This window comes from Diceros bicornis, chromosome 4, assembly GCF_020826845.1.
Source record: "Diceros bicornis minor isolate mBicDic1 chromosome 4, mDicBic1.mat.cur, whole genome shotgun sequence".
In the NCBI taxonomy this organism is placed as follows: Eukaryota; Metazoa; Chordata; class Mammalia; order Perissodactyla; family Rhinocerotidae; genus Diceros; species Diceros bicornis.
Window position 1 is genome coordinate 47,582,750 of NC_080743.1, and position 23,278 is coordinate 47,606,027.

The window sequence follows — 23,278 nt, forward strand, 5'->3', positions numbered from 1 at the left end:
TAATGATTAACATTTTAATGATTATAACTGAACCAGGCACTGTTCTAAAGACTTTACATAGATTACTTTAATTATTTCTTACAATAATTTCATGTTCTACAAATATAGACAATGTTGCTATTCCCATTTTGCAGATGGCTCTAGTAAGACATAGAGCCAAAATTTGAACACAGACAGTCTGGCTCCATAGCCTATGTAAGTCATTGTACGTAATACCTGCTAGTTCAAACTGAAGTCCAGATATATAAAAATGTAATGAGAGTTAGTAGAAAAAGCATGATCTCTGGAATTAGACATTCCAGGGTTAGAATCCCTATTGTTTTTCTAGCAGTGTGAATTTAAGCTAGTTTCTTAGCTGATCTGAGATTCAGAATGACTCACGATTTCATTTCATTTTTCACAACTTTGCAACATGATAAACATACTACACTATTATATGAATGCACACAATTGTTTAAACTAGTCTAAAAAGACATTTCACAATGGGTTTTATTGGTTATAATTATCACTTGAAGTTATTACTTATTTTTGTAATTTTCTTAGCTGTTGCATTTAAATTTTGGTGAACATTCAAATTATTATAGAAAGTAAGATTTAAAAATGGATTGTCTAGAGTGACCTTAGAGAAGATCGTGGAGTAGGAAGTGCCAGGAATCCATTTCTCCACCTAGATAATAATTGCACAGGGAGAAACTGTCTGAAGTAACCATTTTGGAACTTTGGAGACTATTTAAATGCTTGCAACTTCCAGTGGGAAACTTAGTTGGTAAATTACGGTTAATTTTGGTCAATTTAAGCCTTAAGCATGGTGGTGGCTACCTGTCACCTAACCCATAGACCTGTGGCAGACAGCTGTGCTCATATCTTGCTGGAGTCAGGGTAAGCAATAAGGACCTTGTCCTCCAAATATCAAGGTTCAGTGTTCTGATTTCTGATTGTTGCTTCTGATCACTGACATGCAGGCACAGAGACTGGCTGCCATCATTTCAACCCTCACTGGCTGAAATATCTTCCAGGGGATTTAAATGAACTGCACGTTTTTTTTTTTTTTTTCTTCCTTTATTTATTTTTTTATTTTCATTTTTTACCTTTGGGGAGCCAGACATTTAAGGATTAGAACGTTCAAAAGCAGTCACATTTATGGGATATTTAGAAAGCCATCACACACACCTAGGAAAAGACACACGCTCAGAAAAACCTGACAAGATCTCACATTTTTGCCTCAGGCTGATCCCTGGCACAGAGACACTTTCAACAATAAAACAAAAAGCAAAACAAAACTAAACAAACAAAAACAGCAAACCCTGGGGAAGGGGAAGAAACTGATTTGCAGATATATCGAATTATAAGATTCAAATGTCTAGTTTTCAACAACAACAACAAAAAATCGCAAGGCATATACACAAAGAAAAGGAAAGTATAGCTATTCAAAACAAATAGCAGAAAATGTCCCTGAGGAAGCCCAGATGATGGGCTTACTAGACAAAGACTTTAAAACAACTATCTTAAACGTGCTCAAAGAGTTAAAGGAAGACATGGACAAAGACAGAAATATGATGTATGAATAAAATGAGAATATAAATAAAGAGGTAGAAATTATACAAAGAATTAAGAGGATATCCTGCAACTGAATACAGTAACTGAAATGAAAAGTTCATTAGAGGAATTAAAAACAGTTTTGAGTAAGCAGAAGACAGAATTGATGAACTTGAAGATAGGACAATTGAAATTATTGAATATGAGGAAAGGAAAGAAAAAAGAATGAAGGAAAGTGAACAGAAGCTCAGAGACTTGTGGAACACCATCAGTAGACCAATATATGCATTGTGGGAATCCAGAAGGGAAAGAGAGAGAGAAAGGGGAAGAAAGAATATTTGAAGAAATAATGGCTGAAAACTTCTCAAATTTTGATGAAAGAAATGAATCTACAAATCTGAGAAGCTCAGTGAACTCTAAGTAGGATAACCTCAAATAGACTCACGTTAAAACACGTTATAATCAAACTGTTGAAAGACAAAGAAAAAGAATCTTGAAAGCAGCAAGAGAGAATCAACTCATCACATACAAGGTACCCTCAATAAGATTATCAGCTGATTTCTCATTGGAGGCCAGAAGAAAGTACGTTTACATATTCAAAGTGCTGAAAGAGCAAAATTATCAACTGAGATCTGATATCTGGCAAAACTGTACTTCAAAAATGGGGGAGAAATTAAGACATTCCCAGGTAAACAAAAGCTGAGGGGGTTACCATGAGACTTTGTTTTCCAGAAATGCTAAAGGGATTTTTTCAGGTTGAAAGGATGCTAGACAGTAACTCAAAGCTATGTGAAGAAATAAAAGATCTCTGATAAAGTTAAATACATCGGAAATTATAAAAGCTAGTATTGTAATTTTGGTTTATAACTTCACTTTTTATTTTCTACATGATTTAAAAGACAGCATAAAAATTATTAATCTGTGTTACTGGACAAACAATATGTAAAGATGTGATTTGTGACATCAGTAACAAAAAGGGAGCGTGGAGTTGTAGAAGAGCAAAATTTTTGTCAACTGTTGAAATGAAATTGGTATAAATTTAAATTAGGTTATTAGAACAGCATTAGGATGTTAAATGTAATCCCTGTGGTAACCACAAAAAATGCCCATAGAATATACACAAAAGGAAATGAGAAGGGAATCAAAACAAAAAAAATGACCTAAACACAAAAGAAATCAGTAATGGAGGAAACAAGAGACAAAGGCAAAATAAAAACAACCTATAATGCATATAGAAAACAAATAACAAGTAGTCAGAAGTTAGTCCCTAACTTATTAGTAATTACTTTAAATGTAAATGGATTATACTTTTCAATTAACAGACATAGATTGGCAGAATAGATTTTTAAAAATGATCCAACTATATATATGTGTGTGTGTGTGCCTGTGTGTGTAGTCTAAAAGAGACTCATGTTGGATTTAAAGGCACAAATTGATTGAAAGTGAAAGGATGGAAAAAGATATTCTATGCAAATAGTAACCAAAAAGGAGCTGGAATGGCTATACTAATATCTGATAAAATAGACTTGAAATAAAAAAGTACAAGAGACAAAGAAGGATATTATATATTAATAAAAGGTTCAGTACAGCAAGGAGATAAGACCATTTTAGACATTTACACAACTAATAGCACTCTCAAAATATGTGAAACAAAACTTTACAGAATTGAAGGGAGAAATTCTGTAAAGTTCTACGTTAATAGTTGGATACTAATTAATTGTAGTTAAGTTCTACATTAATAGTTGGATACTTCAATACCCCAATTTCAGGGGTATTGGGTAATTGATAGAACAACCAGACAGAAGATAAATAATGAAATAGAGGGCTGGAATAACATAATAGGAAAAATAGATCTAATAAACATATACACAACACTCAACAACAGAATACACATTCTTCTCAAGTGCACATGGGACATTCTCCAGGATAGACCATATAGGTCACAAAACAAGTCTCAATAGATTTAAAATGATAGACATCATACAAAATATTTCATCTGACTACAGTGGGATGAAGTTAGAAATCAACAAGAGAAGGAAAATAGAAAATTCACAAAATTGTGGAAATTTGTGTACTTTTAACCAACCAATGATCAGAGAAGAAACTTCAAAGGAAATTAGACTTAGAGATAAATGAAAATGGAAACCCAATATACCAAAACTTATGTGATAACAGCTAAAACAATGCTCAGAGGGAAATGTATGGCTATAAATTCCTACATTAAAAAAGAAAGATCTAAAATCAATAACCTAACTTTATGCCTTAAGGAACTAGAGAAAGAAGAGTAAACTAGATGCCAAGGTAGCAGAAGAAAGGAAATAATAAAGATTATTGTGGAGATAAACAAAGTAAGCAATAGAAAACAATAGAGAAAATCAATGAAATAAAAATTTGTTTCTTTGAAAAGATCAATAAAATTGACAAACCTTTAGCTACATTGACAAAAAAAGAGAAGATGCAAATAACTAAAATCAGAAATGAAAGTGGGGACATTATTACCAACATTTCATAGATAAAAGGAGATACTGTGAATAATTATATGCCAACAAATTAGATAACCTAGAAGAAATGGAAAAATTCCTTGAAACACACAAATTACCTAAACTGACTCAAGAAGGAATAGGAAATTTCAACAGACCCATAGCAAGAGTTTGAATTAGTAATCAAAAACCTTCCAACAAGGAAAAGTCTTAGACCAGATGGCATCATTGATGGATTATACCAAACATTTAAAGACTTAACACCAATCCTTCTCAAACTCTTCCAAAAAAATTGAAGAGAGAATACTTTGTAATTCATTCTGTGAGGCCAGCATTACCTTGATACCAAAGCCAGATAAAGACATCACAAAAAGAGAAAGTTTCAGAGCATTATCCTTTATGAATGTAGGTGCAAAAATCCTCAACGAAGCAAATCGAATCCAATAGCACATTAAAAGAATTATTCACCATGACCAAGTGAGATTTGTCCAAGAAATGCCAGAGTGGTTCAATATAAGAAAATTAATGTAATACATCACATTAACAGAACGAAGGGGAAAAAAACCCCACGATGATCTCAATTGATATAGAAAAAGCATTTAACAAAATCCAATATCCTCTCATGATAAAAACTCGCATAAAGCTAGGAATAGAGGGACAATTCTTCAACATGATAAAGGGTACTTACTAAAACCTGCAGCTAGCATCATACTCAATGGAAAAGGACTGAAAGCTCTTCCACTAAGATTGAGACAAGGATGCCCACTTTCACCACTGCTAGTCAATTTTGTGCTGGAAGTTCTAGCCAGAGCTATTAGGCTATTAGACAAAAACAGAAAAGAAGAGAGAGAGAAAAGAAAGGAAAGAAAAGGAAAAAAAAAATAAAAGGCATGCAAATAGAAAAAAAGAGGTAAAACTATCTCTAATTTGCAAATGACGTGATCCTATCTATACATGGAAAATTGCAAAGACTCCACAAGAGAGCTACTAGAGCTGGTAAATGAATTCAGCAACATAGAAGGGTATAAGACTGACACATGAAAATTAGTTATGTTTCTATACACTAGAATGAATAATCCAAAAAGGAAATTAAGAAAATAATTCCATTTCCAGTAGCATCTAAAAGAATTAAATACTTAGGAATAAATATAACCAAAAGAGTGAAAGACTTATACACTGAAAATTAGAAAACATTGCTGAAAGAAATTTAAAAAGACCTAAAGAAATGGAAAAAAATTCTGTGTTCGTGGACAGGAAGACTTTAAGATTGTTAAGATGTCAGTACTGCCCAAAGCAGTCTACGGATTCAAAAAAATCCCTATCAAAATTCCAACAGCCTTTTTGGCAGAAATGGAAAATCTGATACTCAAATTCATATAGCATTCAAGAGACCCCAAATAGCTAAAACAATCTTGAAAAAGAAGGGTAATATTGGAGGACTCACAGTTCTTGACTTTGAAACTTACTACAAAGCTAGTAATTAAAACAGTACATATGGTACGGGCATAAGGACAGATATATAGACCAATGGAATAAAATAGAGATCCAAGAAAAATCCTCATATATATAGTCAATTGGACCAGAGTACCAAGACCATTCAATGGGGAAAGGACAGTTTTTTCAACGAATGGTGCTAGGAAAACTGGATATCCACATGCAAAAGAATGAAGTTGGACTCTTACCTTACACCGTATATGAAAATGGACTCAAAATGGATCAAAGGCCTAAACTTAATGGCTAAAACTATGAAACTCTTAGAAGAAAACATAGGGGAAATCTTCGTGATGTTGAATTTGGCAAGGACTTCATGGATATGACACCAAAAGCACAGGCAAGAAAAGAAAAAAATAGATAAAGTGGACTTCATCAAAATTAAGAACTTTTGTGCATCAAAGAACACTATTAAGAAAGTGACTAGACAAACTAAAGAATGGAAGAAAATATTTGCAAGTCATATATCTGTCAAGGGATTAATATCCTGAATACATAAGGAATTCCCCTAACTCAATCACAAAAAACAACCCAATTCAAAGGTGGACAAAGGACTTGAATAGACATTTCTCCAAAGAAGATATACAAATGGCCAATAAGCAGGCCAGCCCCGTGGCTTAGCGGTTAGGTGCGTGCGCTCCGCTGCTGGCAGCCCGGGTTCGGATCCCGGGTGCCCACCGAGGCACCACTTGTCCGGCCATGCTGAGGCCGCATCCCACATACAGCAACTAGAAGGATGTGCAACTATGACATACAACTATCTACTGGGGCTTTGGGGAACAAAGAGGAGGAGGATTGGCAATAGATGTTAGGTCAGAGCCGGTCTTCCTCAGCAAAAAGAGGAGGATTAGCATGGATGTTAGCTCAGGGCTGATCTTCCTCACAAAAAAAAAAACAAAAAAAAACGGCCAATAAGAACATGACAAGATGAATGCTACAGAGTCAAAAGGACAGATAAAGTTTTATTGTTTTAAGTTGGATTAATTTATTAGTTATTTATATGGGCAGTCATTAATGAATAATCATGAATTATTCATTATTAATGAATTATTCCTATTAATGAATAATCAGTTATTGTGCACTAAGTAAAATTTTACTAGTTTACAGCATGGTTTTTAAAGTAATTTCTCTTTTCTAAGCTGGTCAGTTGGTGGATACTGGTTCTGAGTATATCTGAAAAGGCAGCTCTTTATGACTTATTGAATTCTACTGAAATCTTAGAATTCATAAAAATCTATTTGAATATTTTCATCCATGAAGTCTCTGAAGTTTTTGTTAAATGTGACTTTAATGAACGGGAAAAGATAATGTGAACTGATGGCTTACCTGACTAAATTTGTGTAGCATATTCATTAAGAGAATAGATTCTGGAGCCAGCCTACCTGGATTTGAATCCTGGTTCCACCTCTTACTAGCTATATAATCTTGGGCAAGTTACTTAATATTTGTGTCTCTCAGTTCTTCGTCTTTAAAATGGGGATAATAATAGTATACTTACTTCATAAAATTGTTGTGAGAATTAAAACTAATTAAAATATGCAAAGTGCCTAAAACAGTGCCTGACATAAAGTACTAAGTAAGTGTTAGCTATTATTGTTTGGGAGAATTACAATGCTTATAAATTGATAATTGACAATATTATAATTTTTATAGGATTATAAATGCTTTTTGTAAGGTCTAAGTGTGAGTTTGAGTAAGTAGGCTGGGGAAAAGGGTGAGAAGGCTCTGAAAGTAAAACAGAAATCAGTAGAAAAATACTATTCATACAATTTTGTATTTCACATAACCTTTTAGGAATATAGTTAGAATCAAAATATAGGTCCTTGTTGGGCAGATTGAGGATTTATTTTGTCATCGTCTTCTTTCTTCAGTCTTCCTTCTTTCTTCTTTCTCCTTTGTCCTCTCTCCTCCCTCCTTTCTCCTCCTTTCTTCCTCTTCCTCCCCACCCCCTCATGTGTGGTTATGTAGACAAAATTTTAGTAATATAATATTAATGATGGCAGTCCCCAAATTATATTTTTGTATTTCTCTTTAAGAGCATGGTTTCAGAGGAAGAGACATTGAAAAAACTATACAAGAATGATAATCCACCAACTTCTCATCTTTGTGTCAGAACACCAAAAAAGGTAGCTTTTAAATTTTATTTCAGAAAGCCAACTTCAAAAGCTGGAATTTATTATTTTTTAATTAAATATATTATTATTTTATTTTATTTTGTATTCAGACCCCTTCGTCTCTAACAACCCCTGGATCTACGATGAAGTTTGGAGCTATGAGGAAAATGCGGGAGGATCGTTGGGCTGTAATTGCTAAAATGGATAGGAAAAAAAAGCTAAAGGAGGCAGAAAAGCTATTTGTTTAATTTCAGCAAATCAATGTGATTAAGGAGTATAATAACATCATTTATAGTTAATTTTTTAATTCTTATTTTCTGAAGAGCCAAACTTTTTCTGAAATTGAGACTTTTGATATTTGCATAAATATGTTTCTTTATATTTTTGTATTTTGGCCTAAATGTGAAATAACCACATGTTAACTGAAAACTTGTAATTGTGTTCAGATAATTAGATTATATTTTGTTTTTACCTTTTCTTGTATTCATGAAAACTGTTTTCGCTAAGTTTTCAAATTTGTGAAGTTAGCCATTGAATGCTGGGAAAATATTGAGATTTACTCTTTATTCTTTATTATTAAAATATTTTGGATGCAAATAATTGCTTCTCATTGATTCTGTGAGGTTCATTTGAACAGCTAATCATTATAATGTAATAATGTTAATTTTTCAAATCTTGAGGCCATTTTAGTTGTTTCACAGTTCTGAAGCAGCTTTGATTTATCTATTTATAAAATTGACAGATGGCGTTTCATTGCAGGAAAAAAGACTATGCCAGTATGACTTCCTAAAATACTTTATTTATTCAACATTTATTAAGCAAATATTTATTGAATGTCTAAGAGTCAAGCACAGTTCTAGATACTGGGGATATAACAGTGAACAAAACAGAAAAATAAACCCTCTGTTCTTCTAGAGCTTACACTTTAGTGAAGGAAATAGACAATAAACAAAATAAGTAAGAAAACATATAGTATATTAGTTAATGATAATTGCTAAGAAGAAATAAAACAGGGAAGAACATTCGGGACTATGAAGGGGATTGAAATTTGATGTAGGGTGGACTTCACTAAAATGACATTTGAAGATCCAATGAGTAACAAGTAAACCTGTAGTTATCTGGGGGAGAACATTACTGGCAAAAGGAACAGGAAGTACAAAGGCCCAGAGGTGGAGGTGTGCCTCGTGCATCTGGTATGTAACAAGGAGGCCAGTGTGGCTGGAAGATAGCAAAAGAGAGAAGAAGGAGAAAAGGCCTGATATTTAACAGGATAGGGAGTTTGGGTGGACAGATTATGTAGCACTTGTAGGCCACTGTAAGAACTTTGGCTTTTGTTCTGCATAAGATGTGAAATCAGTAGATATTTTTGCGCCAAGAAGAGCCATGATTTGACTCATGTTTTAATGTAAGGATCTTTCTGACTTCTATATTGAGAACAGATTTTGAAAAGGGGACAAAAGGCTAAAACAGAGAAAAGGAGGTTATTTTAATAATGCATATGAGAGATGGTAGTGGCTTGATCAAGGGTGAGAGCAGTAGAGGAGTAAAGTGGTCAACTTCTGGATCTGTTTTGAAAATTAGACGTGGGAAGTGGTAAGAAAGAGAAAGGGCTAAGGATAACTTCAATATTTTTGGCCTGAGCGATGTAGTTCTGGACATGTTAGGTTTGAAATGCCTGTTAGACATTCAAATAGAGGTGGTAAGTAGGCTTAGAGACGAGTCGAGGGTAGTGATATAAATTTGGAACTCAACAGCAAATTTAGAGCTATCAGGCTAGATGAGAACATGTATAATCACGGGAGTGACTGTACTTAGAAAAGAGGAGAGATCATAGAGATGAGAAGGAACCATCAAAGGATTAGCCAGAGTGATAAAAGTCAAGGAGGCAAGTATTTCAAAGAGGGAGTGATAAATTGTGTTAAATACTGCTCAGAGGTAAAGTAAAATTGATTAATGTGTTATTAATGTGGAGGTCTTTCGTGATCATAACAATGGCATTTTCAGTGAAGTGGAGTTTGATTGGAGGGTGCAATTAAGGAGAGAATGGGAGGAGAGAGAGAGCAATCTCCATCAAGAGTAAGAAACTCAAGAAGTTATACTTTAAAGGGAAGAAGATAAATGAGGCAGTTGCTAGAAATAGAAATGTGTCAAGAGAAGATTCTTTTTTTAAAGATGTAAGAATTAATAGCAGGTTTAAATAATTAGGGAAAGATTCAGAATAGGGGGGAAATGATTATGCAGGAGAAAAAGGGAAGATTTTTTTGTAGAATGTCGTGTAATAGACACGAGGGATGGAATCTAGTGGAAAATCAAAGTGCTGGGCCTTAGCTAGGAGAATAGGCAGTTCTACCATAGAAACAGGAGAAAAAGAAGAGTATATGGCACAAGATGATGGTAAATGGATGGGAGTTTGTAGAAGTTTTGGCTTCATAGCATCAATTTTCCAAGTGAAGTAAGAATTAAGATCACCTACTGAGAATGAGGATGGAGGAGAAAGTGTTGGAGGTTTTGGAGAGAAGAGTAGGTATGAAAGACTCATCTAATAAAGTAGGAAAGTGAATGGACTTTATAAAAGCAACTGAGAAGTGAATAAAAATAATTTTAGAGTTGTCTATAACAATTTTGATGTAGTAGAATTTGAATTCCCTCATGGTGGGGAATTGTGTTTGTAGGAAAGATTAGCCAAGAAAAAGTGGAAATGCCATAACATTGCAGAAATTATGTTCCCCCTTCAATTTATATACCTATGATTATATTCTGATAACGGTATGGTCTTAGGATTTCTAGCTTCTGATCTCTTAATTGAAACTTTATAATTATTCTCCTGAGCAACTATGTTTTGGAGGATTATTAGTCTTGATAGCATAATATTTTACATTTGAAGCTATATATTTTCAAACATTTTAAAATAAAACAAGACTTTTAGTTAAGGTAACACTAGCTTCTCTGGCTAACCATTCATCAACTTCTCACTCATCAAAAGTCCAATATAAATGTTCCTATTTAGTGAGCAGCTTTCCTCCAGGCAGTGTTCAGGAACCCTGGCTCCTTTCAGCTTTTAGTTCTGCCATTTTCAACAACTGGCATCCAAGGTTGCTGCAAAAACAGAAACACCATGGAGGATCCGTGTGGGAAGTTTTTAATGACTGAGGTCTGAAATAGATGTACATCGCTCCACCCACATTCCACTTTCTGGAACCAAATCATATGGCCACACCTAACTTGAAGATAGACTGATTTCTAGTTCTGTCTCAGGAGGTCAGGGAAAAGTGTGAAGTGAACAACTAACTACCCGGTCAGTCACAATCAGTTTACACTCTTTAAATTTTCAAATATTGTTCCTCATTGCTTTTAATTAAAACAAGATGAGTTAGTTAAGGCTAAGTTTTGAAAGATTGCTTCAGCTGTTCTTTGAACATGCTGGGCATGCTCCTGTCTTGGAAACTTCCTCTTCCCTCCAGCACTTCTGATTCCCCTTACACTGTTCTTTTTCTCCCCGTAGCACATACTGTCTTCTAACATACTATATACTTTATTTAGTATGTTTATTATTCATTGTCTTCCCTCACCAGAATAAACTTCACAAAGACAGGGACTTTTGTCTGCTTTGTTTACTGATGCATCCTGAGTGCCTAGAATAATACCTGGCCCATGGTATGTTCTCAATATTTGTTGATTAAATAAAATATTAATAAATATTTAAGAAAAACTTATATATACCATACTGATGATTCTTACAATAAGTAAAATTTCAGAACTAAAATGTTTAGTACATGATTTAAAAATAGAATCAAATATTAGAAATTAAAAAATCATGAAATTTCCTAAAAGCACATTGTTATAGTAGCCTATAATTGACTCTTCTGCTTTGAACTCTGGAGAGTCAGTTCTGACAACCAAGTCCAGAATAAAACTTAATACGAATGCTATTGTTTTTACTTCTAAACAACTCCTAAAAAGCACCAGAGTAAGGAGAACAATTTATTATTCTAAATTCAGAGATGAGTGTACTCATTTGTGGTAATCTCACCAAAATAAATTTTTTAAAAAATCCCAACAGAACAAACTCATAAAAATAATTTTAAGTGGTATTAACAACTGTAAAATTTATAATTTGATTATTATGAAAAATTTGTAAGCTAATTATATAATTATTAATGCCTTTTTAAAAATCGGATGCAGTTTAGAGGTTATTATAGGAAGAAGCATTTTGTCGTAGCCCATTTTTAGACTGGTAGGCAACTCTTTCTGCCCTTTGGTCACTCTTTGAAGGAGTGACTTAATCTGATTGATGAGTTTAGGATAAATTGGACATATGGGACCCAACCTCCTCTTTTGTCTTGGGTGTGGAGCTTCCTGCAGAGGGCATGTGATTTGCTCCGTGCTGTGTGTTTTACAGGGCATGTTTTGCCCCTGCAGGTGGAAGGGGTTCTAGAGAACTAAGGTTCTCTAGTGAGGGAATAAGTTTAATTTAGGAGAGTATTAGCAAATTCTAATATTTTGATGAGTAGCCTGGATACTTTGAGTAGGAAATAGAGAGGAATTTAGGGAAACTATATAACATGCTAACATTGAACCTCTGATGTGGCTTTGGTGGTGCTATTCTGGACAGTAGCCCCATAGGAATTTTTACTTGGTGGGTCATTGTAGCCTATTGTAGCCTTGTTTTCACATGAATTACCATTTTTAGAGAAATAGGTTACAAGTTCTGGGTCTTAAGTGAATGATGTATAAACTTTGAAGCAAAAGTGAGTACCTCAGTATATCTGCAGGCCATAGGCTCCAGAAGACGCATGGGCTGAGGTGGCCTTAGCCAAATACTGGCTGTAAAAAGAGCAAATGTTAGCAACACTAGACTGGGCAAGGATGTGGGACTCAGAGGTCATATTTTGGATGTAATTTGATAGTGGAACCAAAAAGATTGGCTGGTAGATTTGCAGGAGATAAGGATGAGATGAGGGAAAGAGAAGGTGCAAGGTTGGATTTTGAAGTTCTGTTTTGGGCTATGTAATATTTGAGATTTCTTAGATATCTAAGTGGAGATGTTGAGTAGGTCATTGGACAAATGAATCTGAAGTTCTCCAGAAGGGTCAGTATTTAGTAATCATTGGCATATGCATGCCATTTAAAGTACAGGACTGAATGCACTCTCTTTACAGATAGTAGCTGTGTAGTTATGGTACAGAAGGGAGTCAGTACTGAGCCTGGGCATACTGGAACATTTAAAAATCAAGCAACAGAGAGAAGTCAAGATGGCAGCGTAAACAGACTCTGAACTCACCTCCTCCCGCGGACACAGCCAATTTACAACTACTCGTGGAAAAATTACCCCTGAGAGAGAACTGAAAACTGGATAAGAGGAACTCCTGCAGCAAAGGACAATCCTAATCGAGGTGAAAGAGGCAGAAACTCCCTTCTGGAGAGAAAAAACGCTGCCTTCACAAGCCGCAGCACTTCACAGCCACCTGGGAGCAGCCCAAAGGTCCGCAGCCCTCCCTGGAGGAGTGGGGCCCTGAGCTGGGAGCGCTCCCGCTGTAGGCGTTTTGTGGACCCAGCACAATCGAGACAAGTGGCATAATATCTGACTTTGCCTGCTACTAAAACATTGGAGAGTACCCCCAGAAAAGCTGGTTCACAAAGAAATTAAAACTGGCTCTTAAAGGGCCCATGCACAAACTCACCCATTTCAGAAAGCAACCTAAAATCACCAGAAAGAAAGGTGCACAGCCCTTTGGGGAAAAGAAACTCACCTGATAGGCTCTGAGTGCATCACAGTGAGAGGTGAGACCTCTCCAGGGACTGGGACGTTGGCGGCGGCCATTGTTGTGGCCTGGTGTGGGTGTGCTGACACAGACACCATTGGAGTTCTCCCTGAGGTGTGCTAGCCCAGGGTCTGCCCCACCCACTAGAGCACCAATTTAATCCAGCTCAGCCAGGGCAGGCAGCCCACCCTAGAGACTGGCCCCACCCAACAACAAGCCCTCAGGCAACTTGTGGGCCTGCATAGATTGGTGACTGGATTCTCTGCAGCCTGGCGACAGAGCCCACTTCAGTGGGGCAGGGTGAGCACAAAGAGCGGGTGGAAAGTGTGGGGCGGTGGTGGAGTGTGTGGGGGCTCCTGCCGTGGAGAGACTGGGTCCGCTTCAGGAGGTTGAGGCACACACACATGGGGCAGAGCTGTGTTGACTGTGTGTGTGGACCTGTGGGCAGTGGGGCTTGTCAGCTGCAGAAGACTTTTGCTTCTCAAAGACCCACATAGGGGGTTTGCCCCACCTTCCAAAGCCTGAAACAATTGGTTGCTCCCGTGCCTGAGGCCAGCCCAACCCAGCTGCAATCCTCAGAGAGATGACAAGAGACCTAAAGGCTGGAGGCTTATAGCAATTGTAAGCCCCTGAGCCTAACAACCTGCCACACTGGGAGCCTACTCACTTAAAAGAAATATTGCAACACAAATGTGGTATTAGAACTTGTAGCCAACTGTGCTGGGGATCCCCACACCTGATAAAGAGACTGAAGGGCCCACAACAACTACAAGAAGCTGAGCATTACAACAGCTGGGCCAGGAGCATAACTCAGCCTCCCTGGGCGCCTACAGGGAGAGCAAATAGGCCACAACAGAAGGACACACGTAGTCCACATAGGGGTCACTCCTGGAACATTGAGAACTGAGGGAAGCACACGGCAGGCCTCCTAAGGCACCAGTTATGTAAGGTCACCTATCCAAGAGCAGGCGATGTAGCTGACCTACCTAATATGCAGACACAAGCACAGAGAAAGAGGCAAAATGAGAAGGCAAAGGAATATATTCCAAGTAAGGGAACAGGACAAAACACCAGAAAAGGAACTAAATGAAATGGAAATGAGCAACCTACCCGACAGAGAGTTCAAACTAAGAGTGTTAAGGATGCTCACTGATCTGGGGAGAAGAATATATGAACTCAGTGAGAATGTCAACAAAGAAATGGAAGATATAAAAAAGAACAAATCAGAAATGAAGAATACAATACTGGAAATGAAAAATTCACTAGAGGGACTCAAAAGCAGAGTAGAGGATACAGAAGAATCGATCTGCGAGCTGGAGGAAAGACTAGAAGAAATTACCCAAGCTGAACAGGTAAAAGAGAAAAGAATTAAAAAGAGTGAGGACAGTCTAAGGGACCTCTGGGACAACATCAAGCACACTAACATCCGTGTTATAGGTGTCCCAGAAGGAGAAGAGCAAGACAAAGGGGTAGAGAATCTATTTCAAGAAATAATAGATGAAAACTTCCCTAACCTAAGGAAGGAAACAGACATCCAGGTACAGGAAGCACAGAGAGCACCAAACAAGATAAACCCAAAGAGGCCCACACCAAGACACATCATAATCAAAATGTCCTGAATTAAAGATAAAGAGAGAATCCTAAAAGCCACAAGAGAAAGACTAGTTACATACAAAGGAAACCCCATGAGGCTATCAGCTGACTTCTCAGCAGAAACCTTACAGGCTAGAAGAGAGTGGCACGATATATTTAAAGTGCTAAAAGGAAAAAACTTACAGCCAAGAATACTCTACCCAGCAAGGTTATCATTCAGAATGGAAGGAGAGATCAAAATTTTCCCAGAAAAGCAAAAATTAAAGGAGCTTGTCACCAAGAAACCAGTGCTACAAGAAATGTTAAAGGGACTGATTTAAGGGGAAAAGAGAAGACCACAAATAGGAAAAGTTATCTATTTGCACGATAAGAGGGTAATGGATACAATTGCATAAAAAGAAGTTAGATATGATATCAAAACATAATATGAGGGAGAAAGGGAAAGAGTAGAGCTTTCAGACAGAGGTCAAACTAAAGAGACCATCAATACTGTATGGAGGACTACTAAAACACTGAGAAAAAAAAAAGTTAAAAAATGGCAGTAAGTACGTACTTATCAATAGCTACTTTAAATGTCAATGGACTAAATGCTCCAATTAAAAGGCATAGGGTGGCTGATTGGATAAAAAAACAAGACTCATATATATGCTGCATACAAGAGACACACTTCAGACCTAAAGACACTCACAAACTGAAAGTGAATGAATGGAAAAAGATATTCCACACAAATGGCAATGAAAAGAAAGCTAGGGTACCAATACTCATATCAGACAAAATAGACTTTAAAACAAAAACTGTAAAAAGAGACAAAGAATGGCATTACATAATGATCAAAGGAACAATCCAACAAGAGGTTATAACACTTGTAAATATCTATGCACCCAACGTAGGAGCACCTAAATATATAAAGCAATTATTAACAGACATAAAAAGAGAAATAGACAGTAACACAATAATAATAGGGGACTTTAACACTCCACTTACACCAATGGATAGATCATCCAAACAGAAGATCAATAAGGAAACATTGGCCTTAAATGATACACTAGAACAGATGGACCTAGTAGATATATACAGAGCATTCCATCCAAAAACTGAAGAATACACATTCTTTTCAAATGCACATGTAGCATTCTCCAGGACTGATCACATATTAGGCCACAAAACAAGTCTACATAAATTTAAGAAGATTGAAATAATACCGAGTATCTTTTCTGACCACAATGGTATGAAACTAGAAATCAACTATAGGAAGAAAATCAGAAAGCCACAAATACTTGGAGATTAAACAAAATGCTACTGAACAACGATTGGGTCAACAAAGAAATCAAAGGAGAAATCAAAAAATACCTGGAGACAAAAGAAAATGAAAATATGACATGCCTGAATTTATGGGATACAGCAAAAGCGGTTCTAAGAGGGAAGTTTATAGCAATACAGGCCTATCTCAACAAACAAGAAAAATCTGAAACAATCTAACAATGCACCTAAAGGAACTGGAAAAAGAAGAACAAAAAAAAGCCCAAAATCAGTAGAAGAAGGGAAATAATAAAAATCAGAGCAGAAATAAATGAAATAGAGACCAAAAAAAAAAAAAAACAATAGAAAAAATTAATAAAACCAAGAGCTGGTTCTTTGAAAAGATAAACAAAATTAACAAACCTTTAGCTAGACTCACCAAGAAAAAAAGAGAGAAGGCTCAAATAAGTAAAATCAGAAATGAAAAAGGAGAAATTACAACAGACACCTCAGAGATACAAAAGATTATAAGAGAATACTATGAAAAGCTATATGCCAACCAATTCGACAATCTGGAAGAAATGGATAAATTCTTAGAATCATACAACCTTCCAAAACTGGATCAAGAAGAAGTAGAGAATTTGAATAGACCAATCATCAGTAAGGAGATCGAAACAGTAATCAAAAACCTCCCCAAAAATAAAAGTCCAGGACCAGACGGCTTCCCTGGTGAATTCTACCAAACATTCAAAGAAGACTTAAGACCTATCCTTCTAAAACTCTTCCAAAAAATTGAGGAGGGGGGGAAGCTCCCTAACTTGTTCTATGAAGCCGACATTACCTTGATACCAAAACCAAACAAGGACAACACAAAAAAAGAAAATTACAGGCCAATATCACTGATGAACATCGATGCAAAAATCCTCAACAAAATACTAGCAAATCGCATACAACAATACATTAAAAAGATTATACACCATGATCAAGTGGGATTTATTGCAGGTATGCAGGGATGGTTCAACATTCACAAATCATTCAACATAATACACCACTTTAATAAAATGAAGAATAAAAATCACATGATCATCTCAATAGATGCAGAGAAAGCATTTGACAAGATACAGCATCCATTTATGATAAAAACTCTGAATAAAATGGGTATAGAAGGAAAGTACCTCAACATAATAAAGGCCATATATGACAAACCCACAACTAATATCATCCTCCATGGTGAAAAAATGAAAGCTATCCCTCTAAGAACAGGAACCAGACAAGGATGCCCACTCTCACCACTCCTATTTAACATAGTACTGGAAGTCCTAACCAGAGCAATCAGGCAAGAAAAAGAAATAAAAGGGATCCAAACTGCAAAGGAAGAAGTGAAACTCTCACTATTTGCAGATGACATGATTTTATATATAGAAAACTCTAAAGAATCCACCAAAAAACTTTTAGAAGTAATAAACGAATACGGTCAAGTTGCAGGATACAAAATCAACATACAAAAATCAGTTGCATTTCTGTACACTAACAGCGAAGCAGCAGAAAGAGAAATTAAGAACACAATCCCATTTACAATTGTAACAAAAGGAATAAAATACCTAGGAATAAACTTAACCAAAGAGGTGAAAGATCTGTACACGGAAAACTATAAAACATTGCTGAAAGAAATTGAAGAAGACACAAAGAAATGTAAATGTAAATGTGTAAACAAATGAATCACATAATGTAGGTAATTCAACAGTATACAAGTGTGAGAGATACAGAGACATGAATGATAATTTCATGTCTTGGTATTAGAGAAGACCTTCTGGAAGAGATGGGTTTTGGACATAAATACAAATGCTACATGTGTATAAGAAGGACAAGATAAAATCAAAAAAGAACAAAGCTGGAGGTATCACACTCCCTGATTTCAAAATACACTACAAAGCTATAGTAACCAAAACAGCATGGTACTGGCACAAAAACAGACACACAGATCAATGGAACAGAATCGAAATCAAGCAGAAGAAATAACAATATAAACAATGAGATAATGAGTATTTAGGAGAACCAGACCATGGTCTCTTCATATAGGATGTTGTGTGTTATGTTGCAAAGCTTGGACTTTTTTTGGAATGGAAAATGGAATAGAGTTTAAGCAAGGAAGATAAGACTGTATTATTTAAAATATGGTATTTTGACATTTAAATTTTACAAAAGGGTATAAAGTATAAGGTCTCCCAATCTATCATCCATCCCCCCCATTGAAAAAGACTTTTGTTTTAGAAAGATCATTAAAGATAAATCGGAACAGGGTGAGGCTATTGCAGCTATTGAAATAGTCCAGGTCAGAGATGGGAAATTGTTTTAGACTGAAAGTTAAAGTTCCAGATTTTTAGATTAGATCTAATACCTGTCCTAAGAAAAATATCCATAACTTTATCATTCTAGCAATAATAAAATGTCTTCTACTTTTGTAAATGTAAATTAATGATGTCAAATAGCAAGTTGTTTTGGTTGATATAAAGGTTAGAAATAAATTAGTCATAATTCAGGCAACCTGAATTAGTATAATTAATAGTCCACAAGCTGTAGTAGTACATCAAGAACTTTAATCAGTGGCAGGTCAAATGTGGGTTAGAAATAGGAAATGACAAACAGGAGACAGATAAGACTTAACATTATTTAAGTTATGAAATCATAGAGTTTAGAGCTGGAGGGAACTGAAAAGATCATTTAGTTTCAACAGATTGGTAATTTGAGGCCTATAAAAGCAATCAAAATTAAAAGGAAAAGATAATTTAAAAAAATGACAATTTCTGTATGCATATACATAATTTGCACCAATGCATAAATATAATCATATAAAATCTTATTGCCCTCTTTTTTTTTTCCTTTTGCTTTCTCCCTCACCTTCTCTCTTTCCATCTCCACACAGGTTAGAGTTCCACCCCACCCCCAACCCCCAGCCAAATCCCCCTTTCCCAGGTAACCCTTGATAAGAACCTAGGATATATCCTTCCATATTTTTCTCTGTGACAGATAGATGTGGCTATAGATATAATGTATTTGGGGTTCTCTGCCTGCATACACACAGGGTTCTCTGGTCATTGTTAATTTACAAAAATGGGATAATATTACATATACTTTTGAGAGTCTTGCTTTACACACTTAGTATCTTATGAAATCCTCTAAAACGTGGTATAGTTCCAGTTCATTCTTTTAAGTAACTGTGTAATATTTCATGGATGTACCATAATTCAGCTATTTATCTATTAAAGAGTGTGGTAGAGACTTTTATGATCGCCTATATCCAGTTCTCTCTTTCCAGGCACATGAGAAGATTACACTTCTCCTCCCACCTTCATGAGGCTATATGATAAGTTCTGGCCAATGGGTTTTAGGTAGAAGTGATGTGCATTAATTACATCTGTGTCAGAATATTTGATTAATAGCATGAGACCTTCTATCACACTTTTCCTCCTGCTGCAGCAATTTTTGGTGTTACAGGTGATGAAACCTCTCTCGTTATAGGTGTGTGAGTGAAAATTACATGGAATAAAATTCCCGCATCAACCCATCATGGTCAAGACTTTGGTATTAAGCCCCTGAGAGTTTGAAGTTGTTTGTTATTGTTGGCATAATCTACTCTATCTTAAATGATATAATGGGAATTCTCTTTGTTTCCAGTTTTCTGCACTATGAACAATGGTAATGTTAGTGCTTTCGTTTCTATAGAATAAATTATTAATTTTAGAATTCATGAGCCTATGGGTATATATATTAAATTTTTTAATAGATATTGCCTAGGAGTGATAGTAAAAAATATGTAATTACTGGTATGAAAATATATATATTAAATATATAAATCCTTATGTAAATAAAAGTTGAAAATATATTCTATGACAAAAATATATTCTACAACTACACATTGTTTTATTATAAAACTGATAGCCAAGTAATATAAGATGTAGTGCAGATTGTCTAATTATTCTAATAATTTCCAAATTATTTTTTAACTTTTAAAAATTGTTGCTGTGTTATTTGCTTGATGTGAACTGTCTGTGGTTAAAAGAAGCCTCTGTCTGAACTATGGTTTGTCAAAAGAAAATGCATCAATTTTTTCTGATGACTTTCCCAGTAAATTGATAGTGATTAAATGACCTATTCTCAATAGGTAGAGATTTTCTCTTTTTGCCAACAATATTGTTCATAGTGCTGAATCCTCTCTTAGCTTATACTAAATTAACAACTATTACATTAAAATTTTTCTAGCCCTTATAATAGTACCTGAGGTTTTTTTATATTCTCTTTACTGGCTAAATTGTAAATATAGTTTACTGGATTCTCATGTTTCATTAAGTCAAAATAAATTCTTCAGGCCAGACCACAGGTGATATGATTTGCCAGTTAAAAGTACAGAGTTTGCCAACTGAGTTTGGAGTCCTACCTCTGCCGTTCAAGTTCTGAATAACCTCTCTATGGCTCAGCTTTTTGATCTGTAAAATAGTGATGATTATAACTAGAGTAAATGAGTTAATAGACATTTTGAAAGGTGTCTAGCACAAAGCAAGTACTAATAATCATTAGCTCTCATTTTTATTGATAAAATCAGTTATGAATGCCCATGATGGGTTCGGAGGGTTTTAATGAATTTAACTCACTATATGAAGGTGAAAATTCAACAGAGACAGTGAAAAGGAGGACCTGTACTTTAGAAGTTCCCTAGCTCCAAATTGGTCCTGTGGACTCTCACCATCTTCAGAAGCCTCCTTCCTGTCCTGTGAGTACCTGAAATGTCAGCAGAACCCATATTACCTGACTGCTGCCTGCAGTAACCATTATTATCACCCACCTGCTTCTCCCAGGTTCTTTGGAAACTGGCTAACTTAGAGGCTGCAGTTCCTACAAATGGACACATGAGGGCTGCCCCAAGGCTGCTCTGGCTAGTAATTACTGGCTAGCAATAGTAATAGGTGGCTAGTAATAGTAATAGGTGGTCTATGAAAGGCCAGATTGGCATGGAGCATTGGTCTACTGGTGCCAGCTCCATTGATTGAGTGCTCTCTGCCTTGCTGAGGGTTGCATCTGCTTTGGAGGACTCAGGGGATGGTGTCTGGTGCATGGGTGCCAAGGCAGTTTAGCTGGCAGGCCAGCAAGTAGATGGGCCCAAGGATGGCCCCTCAGTACCCATCTATGGCACCCAAGATGGAGAAAAGGGGCATGAATGTAACATCGTCTGGCCCTCCAGATACCCTGTGGCAACGGGAAGATAATGATAACTGGGGAGGTGGAGATTTTTGTCTAATGACCTTGTATGCCACAACCTTGATAAACTCACCTATTAGTTCCAATAGCATTTTTGTAGATTCCCTAGGATTTTCTTTGTAGATGATCATGTCATCTGTGAATGAAGACATTTTTACTTTTTCCTCTTCAATCTATATGCTTTTTATTTCTTTTTGCATTATTGCACAGACTAGTATCGCCAGTACAGTGTTGAATACAAATGGTAAGAGTGGACTTCCTCGACATTTTCCCAATTATTTCATCTTAAGTATGATGTTAGATATCTTTTATCAGGTTGAAGAAGTTCCTTCTATTACTAATTTGCTGGAAATTTTATCATGAGTGAATGTTGAATTTTCTAAGGCTTTTTCTGCATATTTTGAGATGATTATATGGTATTTCATTTTTAGTTTGTTAATATGGTGAATTACATTGATTAATTTTTGAACATTAAACCAACTTTGAATTCCTGGGATAAACCCCACTTGGCAATGATATATTATCCGATTTTTATATTGTTGAATTCAATTTGTTAAAATTTTTGTGAAGAATTTTTGCATCTATGTTTTTTTTTTCCAGTGAGGAAGATTGGTCCTGAGCTAACATCTGTTGCCAGTCTTCCTCTTTTTGCTTGAGGAAGATTGTCCCTGAGCTAACATCTGTGCCACTCTTTCTCTACTTTATATGTGGGACACCACCACAGCATGACTTGATGAGAGGTGTGTAGGTCCGCACCCAGGATCTGAAACCACGAACCCTGGGCTGCTGAAGCAGAGTGCACGAACTTAACCACTAGGCCACCAGGCCGGCACCTGCATCTATATTTATAAGAGGTGTTGGTCTCTAGTTTTTTCTTTAATATATAATGTTTTTGTCTGGTTTGCTATCGAGGTAATGCTGGCCGTCTAACATGAATTGAAGAGTGTTCCCTCATTTTCAATTTTTGGAAAGCGTTTATGTCAAATTGGCATTATTTCTTTCTTAAATGTTTGATGGAATTTGCCAGTGAAATCATCTGGGAAAGGAGTTTTCTTTGAAGTAATATGTTTAATTATGAAATAAATTTATTTGATAAATATGTAGCTATTTAGAGTTACTATTTCTTCTTGAGCCAGTTTTGCTAATTTTGTCTTTTATGAAATGTGTCTTTTTCTTCTAAGTGGTTGAATGTATTGGCAACCAAGTTGTTCATAATATTCTCTTACTATCATTTTAATGTCTGTAAGATCTGTAGTGAAGGCTCTTTTTCATTCCTGATTTTGGTGATTTGTATCTTTCTTTTTCTCTTGACTAGTCTACTTAGATATTTATGGATTTTGTTGGTCTTTTCCAGAAAAACTTTTGCTTTTATTGATTTTTCTATTAACTTTTGTCTGTTTTCTATTTCTTTGATTTCTATTTCTATTTCTATTTCTTTATTTTTTCTTTTGTTTTGCTTACTTGGGGTTTAATTTGCTTTTCTTTTAAGGTGGAAGCCTAAGTAATTGACTTTAGACCTTTCTTCTTTTCTAATACATATATTTAAGATGATAAATTTCTCATAAGCACTACATTAGCTGTATCCCACAAATTTTGATTTTATTTCTATTCATTTTTAAATATCTTCTAATTTCCCTTGTGATTTTTTTCTTTGAATCATTGAATATTAAAAATATGTTGTTTAATTTCCAAATACTTGGGAATTTTCCAGATATCCTCTGTTGTTGGTATTTAGTTTGATTCCATTTTGGTCAGAACTGATACTCAATATCATTACAATCTTTTAAAAATTTTCGACACTTGTTTTATG

General features: G+C 35.6%; 1 protein-coding gene and 1 long non-coding RNA gene across 7 annotated transcripts in view; one reads left to right on the forward strand and one right to left on the reverse strand.

Annotated features, from left to right (window-relative positions):
• SYCP1 (synaptonemal complex protein 1) overlaps positions 1-8,030 on the forward strand; it is a 117,986-nt gene extending 109,956 nt beyond the window's left edge. For all 5 annotated transcript variants that reach the window (XM_058538870.1, XM_058538875.1, XM_058538873.1 and 2 more), the window contains 2 exons: positions 7,544-7,633; positions 7,732-8,030. In XM_058538870.1, the coding sequence (XP_058394853.1) occupies positions 7,544-7,633; positions 7,732-7,869 (228 nt within the window). In that variant the 3' untranslated portion in view covers positions 7,870-8,030. The remainder of the gene's footprint in view (positions 1-7,543; positions 7,634-7,731) is intronic.
• A 293-nt stretch (positions 8,031-8,323) lies between these two features.
• LOC131404331 (uncharacterized) overlaps positions 8,324-23,278 on the reverse strand; it is a 201,845-nt gene continuing 186,890 nt past the window's right edge. The window contains exons 1-3 of one of the 2 annotated variants that reach the window (XR_009219770.1): positions 13,372-13,522; positions 12,378-12,445; positions 8,324-10,717 (exon numbers count right to left, since the gene is read on the reverse strand). This is a non-coding gene — a long non-coding RNA (uncharacterized LOC131404331). Of the gene's footprint in view, positions 10,718-12,377; positions 12,446-13,371; positions 13,523-23,278 lie in introns of those variants that run through there. The other variant, XR_009219771.1, reaches the window with a different exon arrangement.